The 25400-nt window shown below is 37.1% G+C and overlaps 1 protein-coding gene and 1 long non-coding RNA gene across 4 annotated transcripts in view; one reads left to right on the plus strand and one right to left on the minus strand.

Moving 5' to 3' along the window:
* Positions 1–25400, plus strand: part of LUZP2 (leucine zipper protein 2) — a 286277-nt gene that overhangs the window by 119338 nt on the left and 141539 nt on the right. The window contains exon 2 of one of the 2 annotated variants that reach the window (XM_084893618.1): positions 24064–24181. In XM_084893618.1, coding sequence (XP_084749744.1) covers positions 24064–24181 — 118 coding nt within the window. The remainder of the gene's footprint in view (positions 1–24063; positions 24182–25400) is intronic. The other variant, XM_084893619.1, reaches the window with a different exon arrangement.
* The window catches only part of LOC311627274, a 356010-nt gene that overhangs the window by 111898 nt on the left and 218712 nt on the right, over positions 1–25400 (minus strand). The window lies entirely within an intron of this gene.

Genomic DNA, 25400 nt, shown 5'->3' on the forward strand with positions numbered 1-25400 from the left:
AACAAGGAAAATATACTTAAGGTAAAAATCACTTGGCATTCCCCCTTCAAATAGCTCCATAGGGGAGTTTATTTGATTTTCACAGCACCTATTCCATTTTTTCTTTGACATTAACTCACTTTGGAGTGACAGTTATTTTTAGGTTACTCTTGGATTTTATGAAAAGAGGATAAATTATATGTTACTCTAAAAGGGAGTAAAAAAAATCTGTTTTTGAAAGTATATAGTGTACCGTTAAGATAACCAATTAAGTACTAATAGTCTCGGCTTTCTTCTATTAAGTATATTCTTTTATTTTCACTGTTTTATTTTATTTTTATTTATTGTTCTGTATCCTTGCACCCTTCATGCTTGATCAGAATTTTTTTTATAGCATTATGGAATTTTACAGCATTGGGTGATTTATTGTGCTATTGTACCACTAGAATGACAATATTTTCTGTGAATTTTACCATAATAGATCATAAAAGCAGTTGATTTTTCCCCTACAGGGGTATCTAAGCAATAAATCTTCAAAATTGACAGGATAGAGTGTGTTTTAAAGTTGGAGACATAAAAAGAACTGATATATGGTCCATGAGTTTGAGTTATTCTTCCATAAACATTTAATCTTAAATAAAATAGATGATTATTGCTGGGCATAAAAATTAAATTATATGTTGATTAAAACAAAATGTATAATACATCTTATTTTTATACAGTGAGATGCATAATGAAAGTAAAAAATAGAGCATTTTTACAATGGAAACTAATTATTGCTTTTTATAAAAAGGAACTATCTACAGTTGGCACTCTGTATCTGTGGCGTCCACATTATGAATTCAACCAACCATGAATGGAAAATATTTGAGAGAAAAAAAGTTATATTGTTGCTAGCATATACTGTGTCATTAGGCCTAAGATAGTTGTGTCTGTATAGTCATATGCCACATAAAGAAGTTTTGGTCAATGACAGGCTGCATTTACAATGGTGGTGTACAGTATAGCCTGGTGTGTGTAGGTTATACCAGCTAAGTTTGTGTAAGTGCACTCTATGAGGTTTGCACAATGATGGTATTGACTAGCAATGCATTTCTCAGACGTATCCCCATTGTTAAGTAGCACATGACTGTACTGAACATACATAGATGTCTTTTCTTGTCATTATTTTTAATAGTATAATATGACAGCTATTTACATAGCATTTACATTGTACTAGGTATTCCAAATAATATAGAGATTATTTAAAGAGGATGTGCATAGGTTATATGCAAATACTATGCCATCTTGTGTGAGAGGCTTGATCATTCATGGATTTGGGTATCTGTAGGGAGTCCTGGAGCCAATCCTCCCCAGATACCAAGGGAAAACTGTATTTCACTCTTTGATCCTTTGAGTGAAAACTTTTAAAAATGTAATGTATATAAGCTAGATGGACTTTAGTAGGGTCTAGAATTTATCAGAGGAAAGAAAAAAGAAAGGACAAAACCATAGTACTTCATGTCTTTAAAAATGGGTTGGGGGACAATATAAAAATACATGTTAAAAGATGAATATTATTGCTGAAACTGGTTTGGCTCAGTGGATAGAGCCTCGGCCTGCAGACTGAAAAGTCCCAGGTTCAATTCCGGTCAAGGGCATGTATTATACCTTGGTTGCGGGCACAACCCCAGTAGGGGGTGTGCAGGAGGCGGCTGGTCAATGTTTCTCTCTCATTGATGTTTCTAGCTCTCTATCCCTCTTCCTTCCTCTCTATAAAAAAATCAATAAAATATATTAAAGATGAATATTATCAGTATAAAATAAATGATTCAAATTGAGAAGATCTAACGATTGCCAATAAATGTATAAAGTCATATCTATCCTTCCTAATTATTAAGAAAATGCACTATAAAGCTACCACATTAGAAAAAAATAAAGGATTAATAATAACCCATATATATTTAGGATGAGGTGGAAGAGACATTTTTGTATACCCTATTGGTAGACATGTATAAAGGTGCAACATTTAGAGAGGGCACCTTGGCAAAACTTAAAGTGGCGATATCAGCTGGTAGAGAAAGTTAAATCATTTTTGTTTTTGTTCAAATCCTTGCAATGATTCAGATTTTACCCCCAGTAAAAAGGCAAAGGTTTTATAAGATAACTATGTTTACTCCCAGTAAAAGGAATGCTTTTATAATGTAATTTTTATGAGCTCCCTAGACTCTTTGGACTCTCTGACCTTTTCCCCCCTCATAGCTGCCCATACCTCACTGGTTCAACCACATGGGTCTTTTGGATATTTTTCCAACATGTTAAGTGTGGTTTCAGCTTAAGGATTTCTTCTGATTTCTCTGTCTAGAACATCCTTCCTCATAGATCTATTTTGTAAGCATCTTTGCTTGCTTTGACCTTTAGGCAAATCTTACAATATCAAAGAGGTATATCTTGGCTATCATACTCAACACTGTATGTCATCTCTAACCTTTCCTTCTCCAGAGTCAGCCCCCAACCCCTTTTTCATGATTTATCCCAAGTGTCCCAAAACACAGCTTAATACATATAACAAAGCATTATGTTAAAAACAAAACAAACAAACAAACAAAAAAACGACATTGTCTATTTTAGCCTGGCTTAGTATTAAAAAAAAAAATAATAATCTGGAGATGTCCTAAAGGTCCATCACTGTGTAAGCCAGGCTTATATCCATTCTAGAAGATATTAGACAAAATTAAAATTAATGTGGAAGATTTATACATCACCACATGAAATAATATAAAAATTTAGTCATTCTCTAGTGACTAAAGCAAGTTTTAGAATCAGTAAGCTATGACTTAATTGTATAGAGGAAGGGGAGCACCTACCTCTAAACTTCTGTGCTACCTAAGGGCAGGTCTCTACAAATGCACTCCAAACTAATAATAGTCTAGTAGCAGTCATAACATTTGGAAGGGAAGGGATATGTGGCAGCAAGGGAATGTATTTATGAAAAAGAATTTATGCATTGTTGAGTTATTTTTAGTAAGAACATAAAGATGTGCGCATGCGTGTGACTGTGTGTTTTTAAAATAAAAATAAAGTGAGTGATTTGACAAGTTCAGAAGAATGCCAAGTCTCTTTGGGATGAGATAACATTTGAGTAGAGACTTAAAATATGCATGCACTTTAAAAAGCAAAGTCTGTGGGACAGGGGAAAAAAAGAATAGGAAAATAGGCCATCTGAGGTGGAAGTGTGCCTTGGAATATACTTTCGGTGGTAGAGGTTACTAGAGGGAATGCCAGTGACACAATTTCAACATGAGTAGAAGCCTCTTTTATGACTGAATTGCTCAGATCTGGGAAAGAGTGAGTGAGGCAGGTGTATAAAAGGTTTTGCACAGGTCAGCCCTGGGTACTTTAGTTTATATAAATAGGTAGCCATGTGGGGGAGGGAGGGGGTGTTTTATTTAAATAAGAACGTTATCCTGTTAAAAACGGTACTTAAAGAAAATTAGATTGACCCAGTTGGGCAGAACAAGGCAGGAAGAATTCATTTTCTCAGCGGGATGTGGTTAGACTCTGCAGCAGAGTTTCTGACAGGAATGAGGGCTTCTGGGGAGATGAGTCACTGCGCAGGCAGATCTGCCCTTTTACATGAAAGCCATTAGACAAAGGTTTCTATCTGTTTGTTTTCCCTTTACACTTTATCACACAATATCAGCATGACACTCTGGCTTTGGAATAGGAATTTACCAACCATAATAGGATCACTGTAATTATTTATGTTGGCAAACTGTGGTGCTTTAAAGAATTGTACATCTTATTCTTGCCAAATTTAATTGTATTTCTCTTTGCTTCATTATAAACATAGTCACCCATTCCTTCGATTATGATTTTTTTTTTTTAAATTGCCATGCCCTATAAGCCACTGATTCTGGTAGGGACTTGGAATAAAATGCACAGAATTTTTTTTTAAAAAAGTGTAATTCTGGGATACAGTAGGAAAAAATACAAAGTATGATGATAAACCAAAACATAGTTTTGAAGACTATGATGATAGAAAATTAAGGGGGGGGGGAAAGTGAATGCAGATTGTAACAATTTTTATAAACAACATTAACAGAATATTCTACTGAAAAAATATGAGTGATTATTTATAGATGACCTCTTTGTTAAGAAAACATATAAACAATTATAAAATATGTGAGGGAACTAGCCCTGCATGAACAGAAAAATGAACCTCTAAATGCATCAGCTGTGGTATTAAGGCCTGTGGTGCAGAAAGAGCTGAGTTACCTGGAGTGAGAAGCTACATGAATTGAAGTGAGTGGAAGAGCTTTTCTCTCCCTCAGGACAGGTGGAGCTTAAGTCTCACTTCTCATTCAGCCCACAAGGCAGTTTCCAGGGTGATTCCAACCAAGAGGTCTTGCATTTCTCCCTCTCCTTAAAGATATAGTTTAGTGTGATTTACTCAGAACAGGTCTCCGCTGCCTCCTTCAAGCAATTTTCTTTTCATGAATGGAGGAAAAATCCTTACATCTTTGGGGCTTTAAAGTTCTTTAAATGTCCTGTAAAATGCTGTTTCCATCCCCTGCTTGCCCTGAATGCTGAGCAAGGTCAATATCATTCCATTTTCTCTTTTCTATAAATTAACAATATTCCTAGCCTAGATTGTAGTTTTTCTCTCATTTGTTAAAAACCTGGCACAAATTAGTATTTCCACATATATTTTGAAAATGTTCTTTTTAAACACACTGTAGAAGAAAAGCACAAGATCATGAATGGGTACCACTTTAAAAATTTTTTTTTTCTGCCATAGGGCTAATTAGTTGGAACTTACGCTTCCTTCTTTGGAGTCAGGAATGTCTGTCAGTGAATTTAAAGATTTTATATGCTTGAGTTTAAAATAAATGCTCTATGGTTCTTACAATAATAATTGCTACAAAACCATATATTAAATTCACACCTATATTAATATTTCAAACAAATAAGTTTCTAAAGAAAATATCATTATGCTAAATTTTAGTCCTTTTAGTTTTGTTTGAAATGAATGGAAAACACAAAGGATCATCTAATTTGCTAAACTTCCTAGGGAGAAGGGGGAGAAAATAATATTAAAAGTGACAATGACAAATATGTTCTCCCATGCAGTTGGCTTTCTTGTTTTTCTTTTTGCTGTGCAGAAGAAGCTTTTTATTTTGACATAGTCCCATTTGTTTATTTTCTCTTTAGTCTCCAATGCCCTAGGAACTGTGTCTGTAAAAATATAACATATGTCTGTCATTTTGCTGCCTATAGAGTCTTGTAAAATTTTTATGGTTTCCTGTCTTACATTTAAGACCTTTATCCATTTTGAGAATTTTGTGTGTGTGTGTGTGTGTGTATGGTGTAAGTTGGTGATCTAGTTTCATTTTTTGCATGTATCTGACCAAATTTCCCAGCACCATTATTGAAGAGACTTCCTTGACTCCATTGTATGCTCTTTCCTCCTTTGTCAAATATTAATTGAGCATAATGGCTTGGGTCAATTTCTGAGTTTTCTATTCTGTTCCATTGGTCTATATGTCTGTTCTTATGCCAGTACCAGGCAGTTTTGAGAACCGTGGTTTGGTAATATAATAATAATTGATATATGATATTGTTATCCCTCCAACTTTGTTCTTTCTCATGATTGCTGTGGCTGTTCAGGGTCTTTTTTTATTCCAGAATTTTTGGAGAGTTTGTTCTAGATCTTAGAAATATGCTATTGTACTTTAATGGGGAGTACATTGGATCTGTATATTGCTTTGGGTAGTATTAACATGCTATTTCAGATAAGGGTTTAATCTCCAATATTTACAGAGAATTCATATAACTCATACAACTTAACAAAAGGAAAATAAATGATACAATAAAAAATGGGCAAAGTACCTAAGTAGAAACTTTTCAAAAGAGGACATACAGAAGGCAAAGAGACATATGAAAACATACTCAAAGTCACTAATCATCTGAGAGATGCAAATCAAAATGACAATGAGGTACCATCTCACACCTGGCTGTCATCAACAAATCAGCAAAGGAAAATGCTGGCAAGAATTCAGAGAAAAAGGAACCCTCGTGCACTGCTGGTGGGAATGCAGACCAGTGCAGCAACTGTGGAGAAAAGCATGAAGTTTCCTCAAAAAACTAAAAATGGAACTCCCATTTTACCCAGTAATCCCACCTCTAGGACTATAGCACAAAAAACTAGAAACACCAATCGGAAAGGATATATGCACCCTTATGTTCATAGCAGCACAATTTATAATACCTAAGATTTAAAAACAACATAAGTGCCCATTAGCAGAGGAGTGGACTAAAAAAACAGTGGTACAGCTACACAATGGAATATTACACTCCTATAAAAAAGAAGCAACTTTTACCATTCGCAACAGCATGGATTGAACTGGAGAGCATGATGCTAAGAAAAATAAGCCAGTCAGAGAAAAATATCACATGATCTCACTCAAATCCTATGCAATAAAAGGGTAATATGCAAATTAACTGTCACACCATCACAAAGATGGCAGTGTCCATTGCCACAAGATGGTGGTGCCGTCTCCTCAGCCCAATGAAGTCCCCCACTCTTGGGTGTGGGGGGGTGCACTGTTGAGAGCAGGAAGCATGGGTGGCCTGGTGGAATGCTTGCTTCATTACCAAGGCGAAGAGGCAAGCGTTCCACACACCCTCTCCCCTGCCACAGAATGGCAGGGGCTGGACACTTGCTTTGAGGCACGTGTACCACCCCCACACTGGAGGGCTTTGGGCAGTGGCCTTCTACATGGAAGCTTAGCCAGCACATCCCTCCCAGGTGTTCCTTAGGCTTGCTGCATAGGTTGTCTTTCCTCCTGTGTCTAGAGGGAGGCTGAGGATCTGCCGTTGCTGGGCGTTGCTGTCCCTGAGACCTCAGCACCACAGGCTGCAGGGCACTGCCACCCTCCAGAGCTGGGCACTGCTGTGGGGAGCAATGCCCACTCTCTGAGATCCACCTGAGCCCAGCATGTTCAAGGGAGGTAGCTGGGAGCAGACAGATCCTGGGCTTGGGGAGTAGGGGGTCGGGTAGGGAGCAAGCGGGAGGAAAGGAGATCAGGGTGATTCATTCCAATGGATCTCACTCCAAGGCTTTTCATTCAAATTCAGAAAGCTCTCCAGTGACATCAGAGCCTTGGACATCACCTAGGGCTTCTCTGACTCCCCACCCTTAGACCTCAGCTCACCAACTTCAGGGAGGGAGGGTGTTTGAGAAACCGGCCTGTCTGTGTGGAAAGGAGTGCGGGAGCATTCCTCTGTTCACTTTTGTCTGTTTTCTCTTTGTAAATCCCATTTCCAGATTTCTACACTCTTTCTGAGGGTGACGTGGCTTTTGACAGTAAAAATAGACTCCTTTATAGTTTTACAGCAGACTTCATAGATTGATTCTGTTGCCTCGCCTTCAGAAACCATCAGGTGTATTCATTGTGTTTATGCAAAAACATTCAAACCTGTAGAGAACTTCTATGAGTTTACTTGAGCCAAAGTGTCCACACTTGCTGGGAAGCAGAATCTCAAGGGGTTGGGGCAATGATCCAGAGAATGGCTGTTTCTCACTTTGTTTTATTCTTCTTCTTTTTTAAATTTAATATATTTTCATTGATTTCTGAGAGGAAGGGACCAGGAGAGAGCAACAGATACATTATTGGTGAGAGAGAATCACCTGTTGGCTGCCTCCTGCATGTCTCCAACTGGGGATCAAGCCTACAACAAGGTAAGCATACAGTCCAGGCCTCAGAGAGCCTCTGGACAGTGGGCACGGAGTGGCCAGGCCCTGCAGAGAGCAGAGAACCACAGGGAGTAGGCTTAAGCCATCAGGGCTCCCAGATTGGAGAGGGTGCAGGTCAGGCTGAGGGACCCATCCCCCTATGTATTTTTGTGTACCAGGCCTATAGTGTGGATATAATGATCAACATAATTTGATGAACAAAAATAGATCCAGAGACAAATGGCAGGGGAGTGGGGAGGTGTTAGAGAGCAACCAAAGGACTTGTATGTATGCATATTAGCATAACCAATGGACACAGACACTGGGGCAGTACACGGGTGGTACACGGGAGGCTAGCCTGGGATGGGAATGGTTGGTGGGAGATCAACTGGGGAAAAAGGAGACATATGTAAAACTTTAGACAATAAAAAAATAAAAGTGACAATGAGGGAATACACATAGTGCAAATGTGATTTATTTGTAATATTCAGATCCTCTGCAGATGGTTTCTCCTCCAAAAGGAACCTAGGGGTAGAAAATGTGTTACCCACATAATTTGATTAGAAATAATGAGCCTTAAAGTCATTCCCTTGATCTCTAATACCAAGAAAAATGGAAATTTTAAAACCTCACCTTCCTACAACATTTTTGTTAGGTTTTAGAGTTTCATATTTGGAGTAGGTTGTTCTTTACAAAAGTGGAGGGGGAGGAGACATGGAAAGAATCAAATAAGAAGGAAACATGAAAGGGTTTGTGTGGTGGAACATTTCAAAGTCATATTTCCTTTCCCCTTAATTTTTCCCCAGCCTCCTTTATCATTTGGTGGAAAACAAAACTAATCTAGGCGTGTAGTCTACCAGACAAGTTATGAAATTGATGGCATTATAGAACTAGTAGTGTGTTCTAAGTTCTGAGACTGGGGGATTTAAAGATTTGGGTTGAATACCTACTGAAATTAGACTGCTGTGTATTATTTATTGAGACGCATTGGTAATAAAAAAAAAAAACAGCTTTGCAGGTTGAAAACTGTTTGCAGTAGCAACTTGCTGACAACAAAACGTGAATTGCCCCAGCTTCAGACAGCAAGCGGAGGACAGAAGTGGAGCAATTGCAATCACAATGTTTCAGATGACCTCCACCAGCTGGATTGTTGCCCACTGACACCCCTGCTCACCTTGATTAATAAGCATCCTCTATAGCACCTGGATTGTTAAAAAAGTGTCACTTCACATTTTCAAGCTTGGTTAATAATTAAATCTACATAAACATAGATTTATAATCTGCGGTGAACATGCCCATAATTTCAAATAACGATGGCATATGCAAACTGTGGAAGTATGACAAACTGACTAATCAAGATTCCAGCAATGTAAAGTGTGAAATATGTGCTCATAATGCTGGGAAAAAATTGTCCTGAAGCTGTTGATTGCCTTTTGGAAAGTGCTGAGTGATAGTTTAAAGTAAGGTTTGTAACCCTAAAGATGGGACTGGCAGTGACTTATGCTTGACACTTCTTGCCCAGGTGAAGAAAGGAACAGTAAGGCATAGAATATTCCATGGATTCACATGTCCTGCTTTGTGTGTGTGTGTGTGTGTGTGTGTGTGTGTGTGTTAAGCCAGATATTTGCAGTCAGCATACAGACTAGGACCTTTTTAATTTTTTATTAGTATTTTAAAAAATATTTGTCGCCGAGACCGGTTTGGCCCAATGGATAGAGCGTCAGCTTGGAGACTGAAGGGTCCCGGGTTCGATTCCAGTCAAGGGCATGTACCTTGGTTGCGGGCATATCCCCAGTGGGGGGTGTGCAAGAGGCAGCTGGTCGATGACTCTTTCTCTCTCATTGATGTTTCTAGCTCTCTCCCTTCTTCTCTGTACAAAATCAATAAAAATATATTTTAAAAATATTTGTATTGATTTCAGAAAGGAAGAAAGAGAAACATCAATGACGAGAGAGTCATTGATCAGCTGCCTCCCACACAGCCCCTCAAGGAGTAGAGCCCTGACTAGCAATGGAACCATGAACTCCTGGTTCAGAGGTCTGTTCAACCATTGAACCACACCAGCTGGGCAATGTCCTGTTTTGTAATATGCTTTTATGTAGAAGAAGATGAAGATAAATATGGCAATTACCATTTTTTTCAATACTTTGCCCAGGTTGGGAGGGGGTAGGAAATAAATTGTTAAGGTGACATTTATTGAATGTTGAGAGCTTGTTACTTATTTTGTTATAACAAATATCGGAGATGTGGCAGTTGCCAAAACTTCTGATCTTCTCATTCACAAATATTTAAAAAATGTGCGTCTCCATTCATCCCATGGGGAGAGGGAACACCAGTGTTTCTCAGCCTCTATAGTAACACCAGGACTCTTGAGGCCTCTCATCTTTTAAGAATGTTTGCTAAGATTCTCTGTTTCCAGTAAATACGCAAGGTGCCCTTCTCTCCATTCTTTTTTGCTGTTGCTTTCTCTCAGCCCTTTAATCTTACATGTGTAGCGCCCTAGAGAGGGCAACCCCACTTCATGCAATGCCTTCTGAAGCACAGCTAACATGAAATTGGTCCTGAAGACTGTGGGCAGTGATGGATCAGGCACCAGGCATTGCTTGAAACCAACACAGCATTTAAAATGCTACACTAGCCTATTTTTCAAAGTCTCTGTCTCACTCTGCTACTAGGTATGTTCCACCTGCCAATTTTATTTTTCTTAGTTCCACATTTCTCAGCATTTGCTGAATAATTTCTCTCTATTATACCCATTAACGTATTATTCCCTCTTCTCGGCTCTCTACCATAGCAAGTCCTTTAGGCACCCCCACACCTTTTCTTTCTGGACTTCTTTTTTTCATGTATTTTATTGATTTTTTTACAGAGAGGGAGGGAGAAGAATAGAGAGCTAGAAACATTGATGAGAGAGCTATATTGACCAGCTGCTTCCTGCACACCCCCCACTGGGGATGTGCCCTCAACCAATGTACATGCCCCTGACCTGAATAGAACCTGGGACCCTTGAGTTCGCAGACCGACGCTCTATCCACTGAGCCAAACCGGTTTTGGCTGGACTTATTTTTCTTTTAGTAAAAATAAAGCATTTTGGCCGAAACCGGTTTGGCTCAGTGGATCAAGCATTGGGCTGCGGACAGAAGGGTCCCGGGTTCGATTCCGGTCTGGGGCATGTACCTTGGTTATAGGCACATCCCCAGTGGGGGGGGTGCGGGAGGCAGCTGGTCGATGTTTCTCTCTCATCGATGTTTCTAACTCTCTCTCCCTCTCAATTCCTCTCTGTGTAAAATCAATAAAATATATTTTTAAAAATAAAATAAAGCATTTTGTTTGTTTGTTTGTTTAAAATTGTGTTCTGGGGCCCTTTACACATCCAAATCATTTAAGTGTTATTGGAGAGTTGTGTGGATTGCCCTTCTCCTTAGCAATGGGAGTAGAGTTCTTGGAGAACCGCTGGAATAAGAATTTCTGGAGGCCCCATGGAAAGATAAGATGTGGTAGAAAGCTTTATTTGCATGGAATTACATCCCTGGGTTCGCAAAGTCCGATTTCCCTTAAACCAGTCCTGAAAGAGGTATAACAGGGAATCTAGTTATACCTAGATTGGCAATTACCACAGCCCAGCTAGTTCCAATCCATCAGTCCTTGTGTGAGGGGTCCATGTGGCTGTAGGCCATGTGGACTAGAGCAGAGTATGAGAACCCTGAAGCCAAGAGTCAGGCGAGAGCAGCAAGAAGAAGAGGAGAAGAGTGCAGGAATTTATGTATCTCAGATTTCAAGCCCTGGCAGTGGCCACATCCATCTGGCCAATGGCGTGCTCCCAGGTGGGACCAACATGCAAGCATCTTCACTACTTTGCCCAGACTTTATTGGGCTCATGGATAATATTCACTCTTCTCTCCATTCCTTTCCAGTTAATTAAAACTGGGTTCAGTACAAGGAAATCAAATCCTTTTTGATAAAAAAGGAAAAAGAAAGAATGACAAAAGAAAGGAAATAAATTGAAACAACTTTTTCATTCCCTTCCATAATCTATTTTCTACAAAAAATATTTACAACAGTCCTTAAAGAAAGGTGACACTATCTCTAATTTTTAAATATGAAAAATAAGGCTTTAGTATATTAATTAAGTGGCCTAAGTCATAAGTTGCAGAAGTTGTATTAAAACCAGTCTCTAAAACCAGCTCTCTCTGGGTGTGCATGCATGTGTATGCATGCATGTATCTATGTGTGTGCCTGCAGGAGTGTGTTTTTATATAATACTTTACACAAAACTGTATCAAACACATGATGCAGGACCACCATGCTTCAAAATATCAGATGGAAAACATTAAAAAGCTGATTTGTTGAAGCTTATTTGTTGTCAAATGCTGTTAGAGAAACAATTCAAATGGATTGAATTCCCTCCAGATTTGTTATAGAAAAAAAAATATTTTCTAAAGATCAGGAGACCCTACCTGTCATTGTTGAGGTCTATTACATGAGACGGCTATCTCTTGTTGCAATGGAGGCTGAGAAATTGTCTGTGTGCCACTTGCACATATAAAAGAAAGAGAGTGGTCAGGTTCTGCTAGCAAGAGAAGAGAGAAGGAAAGGGCTAATGATCAGGCAGCCAACTCTATCAAGCACATTCTAGAAAGATAAAAGAAGAGTTTGTCTGCTTAGAATGGGTTTAAACATTCCAGAATTCCAGAGAATACATATACAGAGTATTATAAGTACAGAGTATTCAGAAAATGGAACAAAATGCATTGCAACTAGACTGTGGAATGTATGAAGGAAACTGTTGGGAAAACAAGGCTAAAGAGAGAGGTAAACATGCTTTTTTAGCAAGTGTATCTACATTTTTTAGTTGTCACACACCTCTTCATACTTAGTAGAAAATTATGCTGTCTCTCAAGTTATGATTGAGAAATTTTATTTCAAATGCCTCAGTTATTAAAAAAAAAAAACTTATCAGATATAAGCCTCCTGTGCTGATGTGTTCCCACTAAATCATAAATATTTGTTATAGCTGATTCCTAATAAATAGAAATGTACACAGCTTTCCACTGCACTTTTCATCTTCCTGCAAGTATAGCCATACTTATATCTGTGGGCCTTAAAAAGCAATCAGGAGGAATTGAGGGCAGAATTTAGTGGCTCTTTCTCTCTCCCAGTGGTGACTACATGGAGAAGAGTTTGTGAATTAAATAGCTGGTGTAGTGCCTGCTGCTCTCAGTGGCTGCTTTATCAGATCCTTAGAGCATGAAAACTTTAAGTAAACATAAGCCAGAGTCCAATCCTCTTGTTATATGTCCCCACTTGGGGAAGTAATAGAAACTCACTCCTCTGGCGAGAGGATTTTCTTTTGCAACCGATCATTTGCTGGAACCAGACCCATGTGACATTTCAATTGTCCTCTCTGCCTGTGTTTTCCAGGCAGAAGAGGTGGGGTGAGGTATCTGCATCAGTGGGAAGTCCTGAAAGGAAAAGATTAGTGTAGAAAAAGGGGATGCTATTACTTTCAAGCACATTTGGAGCTTTCCTTTTGTTGAATCGGGAAATATCATGCAGGCCTTAGGCATCTCTTCCACAACACACACCTCAGAGTATTGGACTACAAGCAATTTTCGGGATGATAGGATCTGAAGCATCTCAGACTAAGAGACTTGCAGAATCAATATAACTCCTATCAGTCAGAAACACAGAAGATTCATTTCATGTATCAAGCAGAGTGTAAAAGCCACAGGTTCCTCTACTCCTAGTGAACTGTATTTCTGTATAAATAAAGATAGTAAAAGCAGCCCATTGATCATTTATTGGCAAGGCTATATTTTTCTCTGTAATTAATGGTATCACATTTCATGTCAATACTGTTATCATCATAACTGGCTAGTTTATTCGTATTAATTCTAGGAAGAGAGCAGAGGGGAGGTCAGACATTATAAGCATGGTCATCTTGTCAGCTTCACCAGAAAGCCACAGCTTCATGCTCCCCATGGGACCACCAATCCATTCCCTGCAGATCGGTGGGGGGAAGGGAAGGAACAGAGGGGGAAGTGGGTACATGTGCAGTGAAGTTGGAGGTGATGCGGGGAAGGTGCTTGTCTGTCAGTCTAACCCGGAGAGCAATGGATTGGTCAGGGTGAGACCATCATCAGAAGCACCTGAAATTTTGGAAGGTTATGCAGTGTCTGAATTTCTCCAATGGGTGATTTTGGATATAGAGATGGTTAAGTCAACATGAGTTCTTGGATATGGAAAAATTGAGGGAGTTTTCTTATTATTTTTATTTATAACTTAAAAACTATTCTTATTGGTTTCAGAGAGGAGAGGGAAAGAGAGATAGAAGCATCAATGATGAGAGCGAATCATTGATCAGCTGCCTCCTGCACACTCCACACTGAGGATCGGAGAGCGCAACCCAGGCCTGTGCCCTGAGTAGAAATCTGACCTTCTGGTTCATAGGTCAACACTCAACCACTGAGCCACACTGGCTAGGCTTTATTTACAATTTTTAACAACAAGTTCTTTGTACATTCATACTTTTATATAAAGGCAGCACCGTCTATTTTCCTCTTGTTTTCTTGTCCTCCCCTCTCATGAATCTCTTCTATCAGCAGCCCTCCTCTGCTCTGTTAACCCATACTATGTAAAACTTCTGTACCTACTGATAAAATCCTACAGAGGCGCATGTAGACACAAGTACACATTTGCACAGATATAGGTCATTATGCATTATTATAGCTAGTGTTTCACACACTCTTGAATCTTTCACTTATTCCTCAAAAGTACTTCATGAAAATCATTCCAAGTCACCTGGTATAACTGTAAGTGATATGTAGTTTAATCTTAAAATATATACTAATGGAATGTTGTCAAAGAAAATGAGAGCTGGATAGTAATTAAAAGCAATAAAAGTAGATTATATTCCAAAAAAAATATTGCAAGTGGGGAAAAGGAACTCTCAATATAGAACTGGCCTCCATTCTGACCACAGCATGAACAGCTGGGGATTTATGGCAAAGCCAGGGTCAGTGAATGGAAAATTACTAAGAGGAAACATTAAAAAATAAGGGATGATTCTGGAAAATCTAACTTGACAAGATTCTTGCTGATAGCAGGCCAGAGTGGAGAATTCATGGAAGATGAAGAATTTGATATGATGTCAAAGACAACCAGATTTCTAGGTAATCAGAACCTGGAGATTCTGGCAAAATTGTCTTTAAAAGTTTCTTACTATAACTGGGTGATACTGGTCTAACAAAGATAGATGCCAAGCTTGAATCCTAGTTGAGAAGAGGGCTTATAGGAACCTGATTAATGTTTGGTCCACAGGAAGGTCTTTACCCATATGTAACAAAATTTGTTCAGATCTCTTATTTCTAAACATTTATCTATGGTTAGTCCTCCTTTAAAGTTATGTTCCTAAGGGCAGGATTTTTTTTTTATTTCTATGAATAGGTTCCCAGGAATAGGATTGGTGGGAGAAGAGTTATATATTTTTAGTTTAAAAAATTTATCCAGCTGAAACCGGTTTGGCTCAGTGGATAGAGCATCAGCCTGCAGACTGAAAGATCCTGGGTTCGATTCCAGTTAAGGGCATGTAGTTTGGCTGTGGGCACATCCTCAGTAAGAGGTGTGCAAGGGGCAGCTGATAGATGATTCTCTCTCATCCATGTTTCTAACTCTCTATCCCTCTCCCTTTCTGTAAAAAATAAATAAAATATATATAAAAAATTATCCAAAGGCTTATAATACTTCAATCTTGGACTATATTTGTAGGAGAGGCTCTTCTGTCCCCCAAAAAGTACCTTTCTAGACATCTTCACATAGGAACACAGAACCAATTCTGCCATACATCCATAGTGGGCTTTGCAGTATTCTTAGTTTGCATTAGCAGACCTTTTTAAACAATGCTATGCGAATATCCTAGTGGTCACATTGAATGCTGGGTCTGATACAAAGAAAAGGAAAAGAGCACTTTAATATCACAGATGCCTCTTAAAAAAATAATCTATGACCTTTGTGCTAAGATTCAGAGGAACTTTACAGGTCTCTTCAATTTTCTGAAGGCAAGGATTGCAAATGTTTCCCAAGATACAACTCTCTATAGTCACCAATTTAATGCCCTGGCCCAGCCAAGTAAAAAAACACTCATTCAATCTTCCTGCCTATGAATAAATAAGAATATATACTTTGGAATAGTTTTGACAAGTGGAGGGAAGATACCTTAAATCTTTATTCTTCTTGGAAATCTGACTCTACCTATTCCTGAAGATATCTTTTTTGGTAATCCATAGAGCAGTATATTTTCCATAGAAATTGTTTAAAATTCCTGAGCATGACACTCAAGAGTTTTTGACAATTTGAATCTTGTCAACTTCTTTGCATTTGACCCAATAATCCTGTGAGTGCCCTGTAAGCAATTAGTACTATATTACTTATTCATTTGATAATTATAGGCACTCAGCACTTTCCCAAATGCATTGTTATTATTTATATTGTTCCTTCTGATTAGAATACCTTTTTTCCTTTACTGCATTTAATAATCCTATGCATCATTCGAAGCCCAACAGAAATATATTTTCTTTCATGAAATTTTCCAGTGATCATTTAATGTGAAGTTGATGTTTCTTAATCATATTTTGGCATATGTTATTCTCATTTCCATGTGTATCCTGTTTTACCTATACATTGCAGGCTACCTGATTAGGTATAATGTTTACTAATGCTTATTAGGTATAATAATGTCTAACGTTTATATTTTTACAAAGATTCCAATATGTAGAAAAAAACAGGAAATTATTTACTAGGTTTATTTATTACACAGAGACCGCATATTGCAATATTTAGTCATCAAAGATATATAGGGTAGAAGACTGCCAAAATCATTTACTATCTGTGTGGCCTTAGAAAAATTACCCTGGATATCTGCTTCTTTGCTTATAAAATAGATATGTCACATTTCTAGATAACTAGATAATTATTAGAATTATAAAGTCTGCTATATGACTGACATAAACTTTTATATAATACATATCAGATAATTTTGAAGAATAAATAACATGAAACTATAATTATGGTTGCTATAATAAATGATTATTTAGCTATAGGCAGAAATGCTGCAAACAGGTTGAATAGAAGTTTGTATTTTAGACAAAGCAAACCTTCTTGAGATTTCAGAGCACTAGTGCAAGGCTTTGAACTTTATGAGGTTTAAATTTGGAGGCATTTGACACTCTTGCAGGATTGATGTATTTAAAACAATTAAAATAAAGTTGAAACATTGAAATACTCTATGATAAGCATCATTGATTTTATTGTGCTTCATTTAGAATAAACAGTGAGAAATGTTTATTGAAGGACATCAAAGGAACCAAAAGAGTAAAGAAGGTTCCCAAATGAGGAGGACACATCACACAATACAGTGCCCAATCTGAAACAATTTACTAGTAAGCATCAAATTAAATAGCAATTATTAGGAAAAAAGGGAAGCGATATAGGAATACATATAGAATACTCATTATTCTATAAAGGCTGTTAATCACACTTTTAAAAGTACTAACTCTGATATTTAATTATAAAATGAAGAAGTACACCGACTATATGATGCTAAAATTTAGAAAACAAAGGAACTATAAAACTATAGGAGGATATTTCCTGCAGGAAGTGAGGGAATGAATTAGTTTTTTTCAATCTAGATTGACAGAGAGAGTCATTAAAAGCACTCCAGAGTAATGTAAGAATTTAAGCCAAAGCTAGAAGTGACAATTTATTCAACCAACCTACATTTATTAGGCACCTCACAATGTATTATTAAGTAAAAACAATCTCAACTTAGGAACTACATTTATTCAAAAACATATTGCAAAGGAATGTTTTAACCATTAAAGCATATGTACCTTAGAGTGAAGGCAGAAAGGATTTTTTTTTTTTAATAGAGAAAAGCAGCACATGATTAGAAAGAAGTGGGTGTGGAGAAACGAGGTGAGTAAGTGCTGTGCTCAAACAAGTAGAAAGGAAAAGTTTTCTTTACCACCAGATGATTCTCATAAGGAAGTGTTACAGCTGGACAGAGGTGATGTGATGTCCCATGTTCGAATGCTTGCTTAGTTCCCATGAGGCTACCTGATTAAGTATATGTATTGCCTGGGGAAAGGAGAAGAGCCTGACAGTAACTTGGTCAGATGAAGTTTGTCCAAACAGCGAACAAACTGTTCAACTAATCATTTATGAGACAAAGAGGGGAATTTGGAGGGTCTATGTCTGACTTGGTTACAGGTAAACAAGGGGGTCATGTGTGAGTTTTATATAAGGCTTATAAGAAGAATGTTTCTTTGTAGTAAAGCATTTCCCAGAACATAAAATTTGGAGGAGGGGTGACTTCTTAATTGTTGATAATATCCAGCAGCACAAGGCTCAGGTAACCATTCAGCATCATCAGAACAAAATGCCCTGCTACAGTATGCCTGGGTGGTGTGGCTCAGTGTTTGAGCATTGACCTGTGAACCAGGACGTCATGACTCAATTCCCTGTCAGAGCAAATGCCTGGGTTGTGGGCTCCATTTCCAGTGGAGGGCATGCAGGAGGCAGCTGATCAACGATTCTCATTACTGACATTTCTATTTCTCTTTCCCTCTTGCTTCTTCTCTGAAATCATTAAAATATATATTTTAAAAATGCTCTGCTATACAAACATGGTAATAGGCAGCAAATATTTCAATTTTGTGATGAAACATATATAAATAATATACTATTAATACAATAATAAAGCTTTGAAAAGAGATGGGGAATAGAGAAAACCTTGACAGGAAGATGAGGTCTGAGGAGACTAGTTTGATATATATAGAGAGATTTTATGTTATGAAATCAAAAGTAGTAAGACTATGTAGAGTATGATGGTCTTTGAAGGCTCTTAAGAAGAATTTAATATATGATTACTCAGGAGATTATCTTAATTTCAGTTTCTATTCATACAAATAAAAATAAAAATATATTTAAATATTTTCAAGAAATTAACCAAACATAAGACATGTAAGAGGGAAATGATGAAACCTGAGCAAAGGAAGCTGAAGGAGAATCAAGATAGTTTCAGTTCAGAGGAAAGACAGCCTCGACTTTGGCTTAGCCAAAGGAGCCACTGATTCTTTGAACTATAAATGGATCCAAATAAGAGTTTAACTTTAGAAAGTCTAATTAGGAAGCAGCACATTAACTGACTTGGAGAAGCAAAATTATTTATTTATTTTTAAAATATATTTTATTGATTTTTCACAGAGAGAAAGGGAGAGAGATAGAGAGCTAGAAACGTCGATGAGAGAGAAACATCGACCAGCTGCCTCTTGCACACTCCCTACTGGGGATGTGCCCGCAACCCAGGTACATGCCCTTGGCCAGAATCGAACCTGGGACCTTTCAGTCCGCAGACCGACGCTCTACCACTGAGCCAAACCGGTTTCGGCAGCAAAATTATTTTTAAAAATCAATTAATATAGTGCTGTAAATATTCATATCATGAGGACTGGAACTAAGAGTATTCTCTTTATTCTCAGCTATAAGTTTCAAGCTTTTTCCCCATCAAGAAGCTAAGTGTATTTCTCTGTTTCTTGAATCTGGCCTATATTTGTGACTTATTTTGTGACTGACACAGTTTTTCACTTTCACAATGTCATCTTAATCCTAAGCCTCCAAAATACTCCTTTACTTCTGCGAATTCTCTTAGAACCCTAAGATTCTGGAATATGAATGAACTCAGGCTAGTTTGCTGGATGAAGAGAGACATATAGGCCAATTGTCTTCACTGACAAACTGACAGCACAGAAGACAGAGCCATTTGGTTGACCAGGACTTGCTCACAGAAACAAGAGTAAATCCAGCCAAGAGGAGAACTGCCAAACTGAGCTCAGACCAGATTGCTGACATTCAGAATCATAACCTAAATGAATGGCAATGGAATGGAAAAAATTCCTAAAAGTAACGTCTTACTGATATTGACACAGGGACAATTAGGATATCTGAATAGTTACCTAACAAAGCATTGGATTCATAAATAAATACCTTCCCACAAAGGAAACTTCAGAACACATGATTTTACGTATTAATTCTATTCATTCAGAGAAGAAATATTACCAAACTTACACACATTCTTTCAAGTAATAGGAAAATAGGCAATACTATTCAATTTGTCTCATGGGCTAGGCATAACTTGGATGCTAAGCTTTACAAGAAAATGAAGAGAAAGGACATTTAGAAATGAATTTCTCCTGTTAGGGATTGAATTATACCCCCACCCCAAATTCTTATGTTGTAGTCCTAACCTTAGGTACCTGAGATGTAACATTATTTGGAGATGGGTATTTACAGAAATCATCAGGTTAAAATTAAGTTATTCAAGTGGGTTCTAAACCAACAAGACTGGTGTCTTTATAAAAAGGGAGAATTAGACACAGAGGCACACATAGAAGACACTGTGGAGAGACTTAGGAGAAGACAGACATCTGCTAACCAAGGAGAGAGACCCTGATCAGATCATTCCTCCATAGGCCTCTTAAGAAACCAACTCTACCAACAACTTGATTTTGGATTTCTAGCATCTAGAATTGTGAGACAAAAAAAAATTATGTTGTTTGAGCCACCCACTCTGTAGTGACCTTGTTATAGAAACCTCAGGAAAGTAGTATAATAACTAACTCAAAATATAAAAGGGTAAAAGGAATATATAGATAATTAAATGAAGAAATATAAGTAGGAACAAAGTTATGAAAATATAATCAATATTCCTATGATAGAAATTATATAATATAGAAGGTATCATTTTCCACTCATGCCATTAACAGATATTAAATAAAGAAGGGAGACTATCCCCAGCTCAGGGGAATGTGTTGAAAAGAATATAAAAATATACTTCTAACAGAAGTATAGACTAGAATAGCTTATAGGAAGGCAATTTACTAGAACCTATCAAAATTAACATGCTAACTTTGGAGTAAAATATTTCCACTTTTAGGAATATAAATCACAGCAATTTTCAGGAAAATATAATTATGCCCACATATATGGTCTTTATTGCATCATATATATACTAGGTAGATGTGTGTGTGTATATACATATGTATATATAAATATGTGTGTGTGTATATATACATAAAAAGGGAAAACTAGGCCCAGAGGCACAGTGAATTAAACATTCACTATACCCCTCACAGAACATAGCAATACACATTAAGTTCTGTGAGGGGTATAGTGAATGTTTAATTGCAATAAATTCCTAATCAACTCAGTATGTTCTCACAGTGCAATGGCTAAAGCATTGCAAACTGAAGATTGACTGATAAAGCTGTTCCTTAAGATAAATATGTTCTTGGAAGTTACTATCTTGGTGACTCAATTTCTTCAACTGTAAAATGTGGGGTTAATATTAGTGCTTATCTCATGGAGTTGTTCTGAAGATTAGATAAGTAAATATATATAACACTATCTTGTATGTAATACATTGTCGATGCATACTATCTAACATTGTGATTTATTACGGTCACCAAGTTAATTCTGCCACATTCAGGAGAAATAAACATGAAGTAAAGTTGTATGATTAGAATTAGATGAAAATGAGCCTCACCATTAATTCTTTGACTTTGCTAAGAGATTAAAGGAAACCTGGGGCATCAATAACTATCTGGTTACTGGCTGATTACTGTTCATTAGTGAAAATCTCATACCAGGGAGACATATTAAAGTTCTTAGCAATGGGGTATTCCAATTTCCTTCAAACAAGAAGAATGGGAAGAGTGCTGGAGACCTACATTTTAAAAATGAGCAAAAAAGTGGCTCAGTGGATTGAGCATCGCCTCATTCACCAGTTCAATTCCTGGTCAGGGCATATGCCCAGGTTGTGGGCTAAATCTCTGCTTGGGGTATGTAGGAGAGAGCTCATATAAGTTTCTCTCTCATTGATGTTTCTATTTCTCTCTGTTTCCCCTCCTTTCTCTCTAAAATCAATAATTTTAAAAAAAAAAGTGAAAAAAGCAAGGAATTGTAATAGAAACCTATTGAAGATGACACAAATTTATCAGTAAAGGCCATTGGTAGACCCAGTTTCTTTACGATTCTTCAGAAAGCATACACATTCACCAGATTTATAAACAAAAGAGATTTTTTAAAATGTAATTGCCTATTATGGGCTCAAAGCTCTACATAAATTGCTCCATTTAGCATATAACAATCTGAGTGAGGTCAGTGTTAGTATTACATTTTACTTATTAAAAAACCAAAGAGAAGAAAGTTTGCACCATTTTCCTCCAAGTTTTAAATTTAAATTTATCAACCCAACTTTCACTGAAAAATTGTTGGTCCTATGACTTCTCTCATTGAAGGACTGTGTCCAGTAGTTGCCTAAGTCAGAAACATGGCATCCCTAATAACAAAATCCCTCCCACTCTCTACCCATAATACACACAGACAGAATACTTTTAAATTATATATTATGGATTCTAGTTTGTATGTTTTGCTGAAATCAATTCAAGCTTGCCTGCCTCCACTGTTTCTAATCTAATTTAGGCAGCCTCAATCTTTTCCCTGGATTATTGCTAAGGTAACTTCCTTTCTCCAGTTCACTCCACAGTTTTTAACTGGGAGAATATTGCCAAAACATAAATAAATCAGACACTTCAATTACTCCCCCTTGTTTTCAAAACAATGCACGAACTCCTTAAGAATCTTGCATAATTTTGCTTATGCTTTTCACATTCTATTTCAAAGGCAAACCTCCCACTGCCTAATTAGTTCTCCAAACTATCTGACACTTATTAGTATGCTTTATTTTTAATTCAGTTAGCTCATTTTCAATAGTATTTACTCATGCATTCCCCCTCAATATAGTTAATTTCTACTTATCTTTCAAGGAGCACCTTATGTATTTTATATTAATAAGTTTATCCAGGAAGTTGCCCCTGGAATACCAACTCTCCCACATTCTCCAATTAATCATTTTAATCTTCTACAATCAGTTACAGTTTTATGCTGCACTGGCAATCATCTGTTTCCTTGTATACATTCCCCTGCTAAACACACACACACACACACACACACACACACACACACACAATTTTAGGGTAGTAACTTAATTTCTCTGAACTCATTTTTCTTTTTCAAAATGATATTTACAATATGTGTCTTATCTTCTTGCAAAGATCACAAGAGAAAAATAGAATAAGCATATATATATATATATATATATATATATATATATATATATATATAAACAAGTCCTTTTAAATAGTAATTGTTAAAAAATCTGTTCAAATTTCTCTATATTTATAGACTGATTTTCATAGGCATGTTGTTTTCTCAGTAGCAATAGAGTATCTTAGACATGTTTGGAAAAGGTGCTTTTTTATTAATTTCTTTATTGATTAAGGTATCACATATTTGTCATCAACCCCCCATTCCTATCCCCCACTGCCCCCACTCATGCCCTCACCCCCCTATTATCCTTGACCACTGTTTAGGCTCATATGTGTGCACATAAGTCCTTTGGTTGATCTCTCCCTTTTATCCCCACCCTCCCTTTGAGGTCCAACATTCTGACCCATGGCTCCTTATCTCTGGGTCTGTTCTTGTTCATCAGTCTGTGTTGTTCACCATTTCCCCTAAATGAGTGAGATCATCTCCTACTAGAAATGTACTTACAAGAATAAAAAATGAGACAAGCAATAATCATTATGCTGAAAGGCATATGAATTAGTCTGTATTGAGCTTCTTTCTGGGCCACCAGTTCTTTTGAGACCCAATTTCAATGTCAAACAGTTCCTATGTTTACATGTCAGCAATGATATTTCAGTTCTGGATGGTGGCAACTGTGTATCCCTGCAGGTTGCCCAGGACCAAACCAGAGAGGGTTGGACCTGCATTACCACCAAAAGGTGCCTTTTCAATGGGCTTCCTTCCCTACAAATCTGGGAGGAAGCAAGGCCCCTATATTCTGTTCTGGCTTCACCCCCTATGTCAGAACCTGTCTGTATATTTGAGATGCATTGGTACAAATCATTCTTGCTGCAAAACTTCAAGAATCTCTGAAAAAAGTGTGCTTGTGTCATGAAAATATCTATTTCCCAAGTGGAACCTGACAAATCATGTTGTGCATATAGAAGATGTACAGTATTATTCTGGAACCTCACTGTAGCTTAGATAGTCATCAATGCAAAATAAATCCCTTTTTAAAGACTGTTTGGTTTTTCAAAGTTTCCCCTTTATTATAAGAATAAGAACAAAACATCCTGGTAAGTAAGATTTCAATGACTCTAGATTTTGCTTTACATTCAAGGGTTTGTGGTTATGACTAAGGCGGAAGCGCTGGGGGGCTCTCACATCCTTTCTTTCTGTGTTAGACAGGACTATGAAGAGCTACAAAAGCAGCTGAAAGAAGTCTTTAAGGAGCGAAGCACCATCCTTCGTCAGCTGACAAAGACGTCAAGAGAACTTGATGGAATTAAAGTCAACCTTCAGGTGAGATGAAAACCAATTTCCCCAGCAGCAAAGGACGAGGAGTCTCTTGGTTTGTCTCAACAGATTAGCATATAAAGATTCCTTCATTATTTTTAAACCAGTTTTGAATATGTTTCTGGGCTTGACCATGAAGATGATTTTTATTATTATATGAGCTTTGAAATGAAATGTCAATTGAAATGCAGTCTGCGAGTCTGTGGTTTGCAAATTTAGGAATGATAAAATTGTGTGCTTGGCAAAGCCATCAATTTCTCCTTGCTTCTAAGATCAATTTGACCCCTGTGTTTTTTAATATTTTGAAATGATGAAAAGTAATTATGATCAAGAGTTCAATAAATATAGGCATGTTCCCTAGAAAAGAATTTTTAATTTCACAAAGATTAACTCTGAAGATTTTTAAACAGCTTAATAAAGTGGATAAATGTCTTAGGAAGGAGAGTGCCATCTATAAAAATTTAAAAAAAGATAAAATGTACATGATAAGAAAAATTTTTGAAATCTATGATATTTTAATATTTACCTTAAACATTATATTTATTGAGCACGCATATATATATATATATATATATATATATATATATATATATATATAAGCTTTGGCTATTTTATGGAATTTAATTTTCCTAATATATTTATAAGGCAGATACTATTAATATGATTTTCCTGTTGCACTTATGGAATCATGCTTTGAGAAGATCATTTATTTTTAATGTCACAAGGGAAGGCAGACATTAAATGCAAGTAATCTGGCTTCATAGCCAGTCAGTTACTTATTGCACTGAACCATGTTTCAGAACCACATGGAATCACCATTGTCCTTAGCTTTCTATTTGCACAAGGATGATGACAATGACGACGATGATGATGGTGTTAATTACCACCACAGCTTATGGGACAAGGTCAAACTCTTGTGTCAGGTACTCCATCCACAATTTTTATTTAATTTTCATATGACAACTATGCTCTATTTATTAGTAGTTTCATTTTTGTAGGTGAGAAAACAGAGTTAGAGAATGATTTATAAGCTATCACAAGCACAGAGAAAGTCAGGTGGCAGACCTAGTATTTGGACCCATGCCCCACCTCTTGTTCCAGAAGTTCTTATATCTTGAGAACAAAAAAAGAAAACAAAACAACAAATAAACACCCAGTTTCCAGTAGGGCACACAGACAGGTCTCAGGATAACAGTGCAAGAATAATAGTGCTGGGAGGGAAATT

This window comes from Pipistrellus hanaki (genome assembly GCF_964339955.1).
Source record: "Pipistrellus hanaki genome assembly, chromosome: 9".
NCBI lineage: Eukaryota > Metazoa > Chordata > Mammalia > Chiroptera > Vespertilionidae > Pipistrellus > Pipistrellus hanaki.